At 50.3% G+C, this 7735-nt stretch overlaps 1 protein-coding gene across 1 annotated transcript; it reads right to left on the bottom strand.

Annotated features, from left to right (window-relative positions):
- Window positions 1–4349: 4349 nt before the first annotated feature.
- On the bottom strand, window positions 4350–7698 carry USE1 (unconventional SNARE in the ER 1). Its single transcript, XM_061355895.1, has 7 exons — window positions 7503–7698; window positions 7265–7314; window positions 7007–7085; window positions 6377–6524; window positions 5379–5409; window positions 4978–5140; window positions 4350–4785 (listed from the first exon to the last, which is right to left on the bottom strand). The coding sequence occupies exons 1-7, from the start codon at window positions 7602–7604 to the stop codon at window positions 4603–4605; spliced, it is 756 nt and encodes a 251-aa protein (XP_061211879.1). The 5' UTR covers window positions 7605–7698; the 3' UTR covers window positions 4350–4602.
- Between the last annotated feature and the right edge of the window lie 37 nt (window positions 7699–7735).

Below are 7735 nucleotides of genomic sequence, written 5' to 3'. Positions count from 1 at the left end.
GGGAATGCCATCAGTCTGAGAAACTGCCGCTTTCTGCTTTACCTCCCTAATGTAACTCTAACATGAGAAGGGAATGAGCTTCGTAAAAATCCACATTTTATAGGAATTGCACCGTTTGCACAAGCTTACAGGGACCCTCACTCTGCAGGTAAAAAGCAGTGGGCTTAACATCAGATGCACTTTCCAATGTCGCCAGCTTCTTCGCTGCTCTGAACACAAGCATCTCTCTCACAAAGCCTGTTACCTTCTGACACAGAGCCTCCGGCTAACAACACAGCACCTTTCCCTTTAAATAACTAACACAAAACCCCACACAGAAACGGGGGAAAGCTCCTCTTCACACTTCTGTCTCGCTAAGCCTCCTATCTTGATAGACCTGAGCTCAGAAATGCATCAATCGCCAGCACAGCCTCACACCTCAGAACCGGCCACAGGAAAAGACTGGTCCATCCTTCAGAGGACAAGCATCACCATGTCTGTCCTCCCTAATGCACCCTCCGCCCGACTCCTGCAAACCTGACCTCAAACACTTCGCACTACACTTGTAAAACAAGGAATTACCTTTAAACGCTGATAAATGGTGTAGATTAAGCCAGCATTTCCAAGCCCAGCTAACTAAAATCCAGATGTCTGACCTCACAGAGCATCGGTATCCCAAGGCACACTCATGCTCTGATCCCTGATTCTATTCTTACTCTTCTTAAAACCTAGCATCCCGCCTGGCTTCCAACGATTCCAGAAGTGCAATTTGCCATCGAGCACTTGGTTTTCTGGCAACTTTAACATAAGAGAGCGACTTCTGATTTACCCTCATGCCACCTGAACTGCGACCGCGACACAAACCCGTTGTTGAACCATTAAACACGTTTTCCTTCAGCCTCACGGCTTCACCATCCTGGCAACTGGTTTTGTTGCCAGCAAGAAAACCTTCCCCAAGTTCTTCAAGCGAAGGGTTAAGAGCGAAGTATTGAAGCCTCCGCTAAAAGCTACCTCAGGAGCACAGAGCGGCTTCCCCCAAGTACCGCTGCGGTCGGGCGCCTGCCCTGACCCTCCTCCGTTCAGACGGAATCCTTCCCTCTGCGCTCCTTTCCCTACAGGAGCACGAAAGGGTTTTCTTCGCCTCGAGGCTCCCACAAGAGCCCACCCGGCCCCTTCCCCACCCGGCCGGGCAGGCGGGAGCCGGCTTCTCGCAGCCCTTCCCTCAGTCCCGGCGCATGACCTCCCTGAGGAGCCGGTCCCCGGCCCCCCCTTCCCACCACGGTTCCCGCAGGCCGAGCGGGACCCCCGGCCCCGCCATCCCCCCCCCGCGCTCCCTTCCCTCCGTTACTTCACCCGCTCACCTCCAGCCTCCCCCGCCGGGGCGGTGCCGACCCGGTCTCCGCGGAGATCCGCGCCGTGCCCGGCCTCTGCGCGCCCCGGGCGGAGCGAGGAGGCGGCGGTCGCGGGGCGGGGCGGGGCCGGCCCGGGCTCTGCTCTGCTCCGCTCCCCGCTGGCGCCGGCCGGGCCTGGCCTGGGCTCTCCTCCCGCGCCCCCCGGCTGAGGGCGGCCTGGCTGCGGGTGGGGCCGCGCTGAGGGCCCCGCGGCGGGGCCTCCGTCAGGCGGGGCACCCCAGGCCTGCTGGAGGGGGGCGGGCGGGCTGTGGCGAGCCGGAGCCGCTGAGCCTGTCCGAGCCCGCAGGAGGAACGCACCGGGCAGGCGGCGGGGCTCACCTGCCCCCAGAGGGCACGAAGGGAGCTTACACCTCCACTAAGGCCAGGGTGCCCTATCGCACCTGGCCCTGAACGCTGCCAGGGAGAGCTGGAAGGTACAGCCCGTGCCAGGCCATGTGAGAGGTGACAGAGCTGACATGGCAGCACTAATTCGGATGGAACCCACACAGAACGTCACCAAAGACCTGAGTTTCTCTCCCATCACTGCAGTGCGATACAGCGCTTTACCCGGTGCTAAAGAATGAAGTGATGAACTCACTGAGTGGTTACTTTATAGGAACCTTTCATGAGTGCAAATAAAACCACAAAGGAGGTGAATCTTCATAAGAGCCACAGGATGGGTGGGGTTGGAAGGGACCTTCAGAGACCATTTCGTTCCAGCCCCTCCAATGGGCAGGGACATGTTGAATTAGATCAGTTCTGGCTCCTGCTGCAATCCTGCCCCTGCTCTGATGAACCAGCTTCTGCTCCTTTCCCTCTTGTGTATGCTTCCCACCTTGTCTTGTGCCTGTACCACCATTACTCTGCTAAAGCACGTGCTCTATCTCTTGTATACCACATTTAAGTACATGTATGAATGCATGCACACACTCTAGAATGCAAACATCACACATCAAGCAGGATACAGATCAGCCTGTAACCACCCGAGTGGGTAATACTGAAATCCATCCCTGCAGCAACTCGTTTCACCTTTTGCCAACAATGAATGGCTTTAGTTTAACCCAGGCTTTTCTTCACAAGTGGAGAAAAAGAAGGGAACAAAAAGCCCTGGGTCCTTCAGCAAATGGCTCTTTACATGGAAAAGCTGTTAAAGTGCTACTTACGAGTTCAGTCAAAACAAGGAGCAAGAGCTAATCCTGTGGACCACAGCTCTGGAATCCCTGCAGTGCAGCTGTGCGGAGGTTAAGGCCAGAAAAGAAGCAAGAATCTCCTTAAGACGATGTATTCCATCCCCCTGCCTTACATAGGCCAGAAAAAATCCTACCCCATCATTCTTGCTTTCAAGCCTCAGGAGGACAGGTCATGTGTACTATTATTGTTTGCCAGCGTGCAATAATGCTTTCCTGGAGCACTTAAGACTGTTCTCTCATCTTTCTAAAACGCTGTCCATCAGCTCTTTATTTCCAGACTTTTCTAAAGCTGTTAGTCAGCACAGTTATAATAAGCATGGTTATAAATACCTGTGTGGCTGGAAAGGTTAATTTGAAAACAAATACAGTGACTTGTTCGAATTTTCTCGCTTACACATTTCAGTCCCCACCTTCCTTTCCAATCCAACATTACACAATCAAGCTCGCAGCAGTGATGGCTTAAAAACAGTTTCTGTTTCAATAGCCAGGTTGACACAAATAGGTTGGTGTTGTGGCAGATGTATCAGTGACTATAGTTGCTTATAGCTGCTAAGATACCTTCCACTAGAGCAGCTTGCTCCAAGCCCCTGTGTCCAACCTGGCCTTGAGCACTGCCAGGGATGGGGCAGCCACAGCTTCTCGGGGTAGCCTGTGCCAGCGCCTCAGCACCCTTACAGGGAAGAGCTTCTGCCTAAGAGCTCAGCTCAGTCTCCCCTCTGGAAGGTTAAAGACATTCCCCTTGGCCTGTCCCTACAGGCCCTTGTAAGAAATCCCCCTCCAGATTTCCTCCTTTAGATTCACCAGCACACTGCCCTGCAGCATCAAAACATAGAATCATAGACTGGCAGGCTGGAAGGGACCTCAAGGATCATCTGATCCAACCTTCCTATTGAGTTACTATCAAGATACTGGTATAGTTACTGAGAGCATAGCAGGAAGAGTTTCACCAGCAGTGACCATTCCCCATGAGCTGGAGCAGGACCCCAATACTGTCTCAATGGCACAAGCCTGTAAAGCTCCATCTCAGAATATAAAGCCTTGTTGAAGAGCCGTGAACCATGCCTGTCCTCTGTTGTATAAATCATCAGTTTTGATCTGTGACTGCTGAATACTGCCCCTCACTCCCAGAGCCATAAAAGACAAGATTTTTTGGATATGTACCAAGATATCCAAAAGGGTCTGAAACAAATCTGGACTCAGTCCCTTAAACATCAGGCTTCCAGTTGTTCCATGAAATAATTAGCATTTTAGGTACTTAAAAAAAATCCCGTATTTTAGAACATCGGCCCTTGCCAATGGTGACAGCACCCTCGTGTGGAAAACCGAAGCCCCTGCACACCCAGCCTGGCTTGCTCTGGTCAAACCAATGAGTACTTGCTTGTGAGCACATTTGCGCAAACAAAAAGGGAAGCAAAGATTGTAACAGGAAGCAACTTCAGCCCTTCTATATTCAGTTTAAACTGCAGAAGACTGTAAAGTTCGAAGTCCCAAATACCTATCTGAGAAAAAGGCGAGCCTGAGAATTTGTGTTCCCTATTGATACTCTACATCCGGCAGCATTCTTTCAACCCCCTACAGCTGTGTCTCTACAAAGCGTGGTTAAATACCCTGTTGGCAGCAATGTCCCAGTGCAGTACAGAAAGCTGTAAAGACAGGAAAAGCTCTTGAGACTTCAGCTGTTCCTTATATTTGACTGAGTAAATGCCTTTTAGGAGCTGTACCATTTGCTACAGACACATTAAAAGCAGGACTATATGAATCCACAAAAGAACTCATAAACAGCTCAGCAAAATTGCCATCTTTATCCCAGTTCTCCCCTGAATAGGCAACAATATTCACAAGGTAACAAAAAATAACCAAGTACCCAAGTGTAGAAAGCCCCTCCCAAATCCAGTAACTGAACAAGAAGGAGATGCAAGGGTAGGCCATGCACAGCCTCTCTGAGGACAGGGTAAGTGGCAAGGCCATTGACTGCTGACAGTTATAATGGCAACAGAACTTTCCAACTGTGCTTCTGGCAGTTTTAAGTAAAAAGGTAATAGTCATTTTAGCTTGGGGAAAATCCTAATGAAGAGAATCATGCCGATGAAAATAAAGCAAACTACAATTAACATGATCCATAAGAGCCAGTTGACTGATTTCTTTGCGTGCTGTTCCAGGCGGTCAGATTCATCCTTCAGCTTCTCAAAGTTCTGGTCTGCCATCCTCAGAGAATGAGATAGTGTCTGTGGAGCAAGAGAACAAATGGTCTCAAACCCAGATGTGAAAGTTCTGACCACTATTTCTTCCCTCAGAGGAAAGGCTCATCTCCACTACAGAAGCAGACAGGTACTGCCTCCAAGTCTCCCCCCTCTCAAGTTATAGGTATTTAACATATTAGCACTTAATCTTTGGGTTAGCCCTTGCACATACTCTACCTGGTTATCTTGTTTTATCACGTTCTGTGCAGCCAGAGTGTTGTTTTTGAGACTACGAGCCAAACTCAGCATTTCTTCAGCTAATTTCTCCTGCATGTCCTGATGATGCTGCAACATAGCATCCAGCTCCACTGCGGACTGCTTCTCATCAGACACAAGCCCTCTGCAGCAACGTAAGGGGAAACAAAAAATGGGATTTGGACTTCTTTGAGGGTTGATGTCCAAAGATGTTCCCAGACTCTGCACCTCTGACAACAAGAGCAGTCAGATCAGCTGCAGTTGTTTTTTGCTGGTTTCTACCAGCAGCATGCCACCCAAATGGAAGCACATCTGGGATTTAAAGGTCATTGGGAAAGCAGTTCCCAAAACACTGACCATCAGAATGAGGAATTCTGACTTACTTCCGCTTCCTTATGTTTAACTCCTCAGAATCTGGAGAAAAAAGAAATAAATTTGTGTTTTAGCATGTTAAAGTCCCATGCAATCACAGGCTGAAGAAACAAGTTTTCTGTAAGGGATTTAACAGTGTCCAAACCCTACTTGGCCCTCTGCCCCAGGGAACATGGATTTCAAATGCTCACCTGCTGCCCATAGGGAAAAGCCAACACAGAACATCAAAAGCAGGGTTGAAAGAACAAAAACCTCAGATGAATCATATCCCTGAGGGCCTGCTTTAAGCCTATGTGCCTCAGTGTTCCCTTTCAGGACATGTTAGGTTGGCCTAGCTCCAACCACTGCAGCAGTAGCTACAGAAACTACAAACTGATTCCTACCAGTTCCCTACATGAATAACGTGGCTGTGTATTTAGGAGGAATCAAACAACACCTACTCTAAGCTCCTAAAAATCACATGGAACAGCAGCTACAATAAAAGTAAATTGTTCTTGCTAATTCTATGATTAGAATGTCTGTTCCTGTATGAGTTCTAGAAAAATGGGCTGCGACAAGGCCCTGCTACTACAGTGATATCAACACTTGGGCTTTCATCTGTCAGGGGTTGTAGTTTTGTTTGGTTTACAAATCTGCTGTCTTTAATTGAATTGAGCCACTAAATTAAAATGACATTTTGGCCAATGTCCAATACATGACTTTCCTCCTTCTCTCCTTGTAAGACTCAGGTTAACTAAAGCTAGAGAAAACAACTGATTATACTTACCATCTATAGCCAAAGGGTCCTCGGAGGCAAAAAGAGAAACAAAACAGAGTATTATAAAGGGCCAGTGGTAACAGACAGTCCTCCAGGCCTAGCATGGTGCCTGTGCCCAGTATTTAAACTATCCAAAACAGAAAAAGGTGACTGCCCACCCAGCCTGGGGCACATGTGAGGCACAGCCACCAAAGGCAGCAGAACTCAACAAGAGGCACTCTAAAGAAGCAGCAGCACCAGAACATACTGTACCAAGCAGCTCACTCCTCATTTTGCCTGTGCAACGAGCCTTTGTTTGCAGATGAACTCTTTTGGTAGCTGGGGTTCTCTCTTTCGTTGTTGTAGGGGTGCGGCCAGGGGCCAGGAACTGATTTGCCAGGGCCTTTTCAGTTGAGGAAGGCTGCGATAGGAAGAAGCAAGGCAAAGTCAATGAACAGCACATTCTGCAGCATGAGGCCACTGTGGGGGGGAAGACCACAAGGATGTGGGGAGCCCTTCCCAGCTGCTGTCCACAATGAGCTCTGCCTGGACCTGCACTGACTGCAGCACAGCTTGCTGGCACCCCAGGGCCTGCCTGATGGCCGTGGTACCATTCAAAGCAGGGGTCAGGCCTCAAGGACAGTACCTGCCCCTGCACCGCACACCAAAGAGGCGAGAAGGATGTAGGGAAGATGTACTTTGCTTTCAAAGAGGAAACAAGTTTCTCCTTTCATACCACAGCTCCTTTCTAACTAAAGGCAAAAATGCAACCTATTCATTCACATTTTCACAAAGGCTGCCTGCAAAGATTTTATTAAGTTACTTTGAAACATAAAATAAAGGCAACAGGGTAGCCATAAACAGAGAATACAGGTTTTTACAATCCAAACTAGTCAATCTTACCAGTTTTTCAGCTTCTAAAAGCCCCTTCAGGAAGTCCACTTTGCGAGAGTATTCATTCAGCAGCTCGGGGGCTGGCTTGCTATCAGCAATGAAAACAGTCACATGAAAACCCAAAGTTATCAGAATTTCTTATCGTTCAGGCTATTTTCCCAATAAAATCAGTGGAAGAAAAGCCCCTATAAATGGCTCTTAAAGAAGCGGTTTTAACAACGAGCCCACAAGAGAGCCTCCCCCCGACCAGGTCAGAGCGCGGCTCACCTGCTCTGCTGCTTCAGCTCCCGGAGCATGTCCTCGAGAGCAGCCACGTACTGAGGAAGGAGAAAGCTTTTAAGCGACGACATTAAGGCGAAACACTCTGTCAGGCAGAGGCTGCCAGGGCGGAGAGCGAGCCCGCGCTTCCATCCCTCCATAGCGCTCACTGCCGCAGTCGAGGAGCCGAGCCGAACCGAACCCCCGCGGCCGGGCTCCCCCCCGCCGTGCCGGGTCCCAACCTCACCTTCTCCAGCCGCCACTCCTCGGGGTCCCGCCGCTCCGCCGCCAGCGCCTCGCACCGGCTCAGGAGCCGCATCAGGTTCAGCTCCAGCCGCGTCGCCGCCATCGCCACCGGCCGCTACCGGAAGCGGCTTCAGAGCCACTTCCAGGGGGCGGGCGCCATTTTGGGGCGGGGCACGGGCAGCGCTGGGCGGGCGCTCAGCACCCTCCCAGGGAAGAGCTTCTGCCTCAGAGCTC

Source organism: Neopsephotus bourkii, unplaced genomic scaffold (assembly GCF_033783945.1).
Source record: "Neopsephotus bourkii isolate Nb327-2 ecotype Australia unplaced genomic scaffold, CSIRO-AGI_Nbou_v1 NB_838, whole genome shotgun sequence".
NCBI lineage: Eukaryota > Metazoa > Chordata > Aves > Psittaciformes > Psittacidae > Neopsephotus > Neopsephotus bourkii.
Note: the sequence above shows the minus strand (reverse complement) of the source record. Positions and strands in the feature narration are given on the sequence as shown.

What these genes read in the sequence shown, in the direction of transcription:
- USE1 (XM_061355895.1), bottom strand. Translation starts at nt 7,604, where the DNA reads ATGGCGGCGACGCGGCTGGAGCTGAACCTGATGCGGCTCCTGAGCCGG. An exon ending in AGGAGTGGCGGCTGGAGAAG is followed by an intron (nt 7,315 to 7,502) that starts GTGAGGTTGGGA and finishes CTCCTTCCTCAG; the next exon opens with TACGTGGCTGCTCTCGAGGA. An exon ending in TTAAACATAAGGAAGCGGAA is followed by an intron (nt 5,141 to 5,378) that starts GTAAGTCAGAAT and finishes ACGTTGCTGCAG; the next exon opens with AGGGCTTGTGTCTGATGAGA.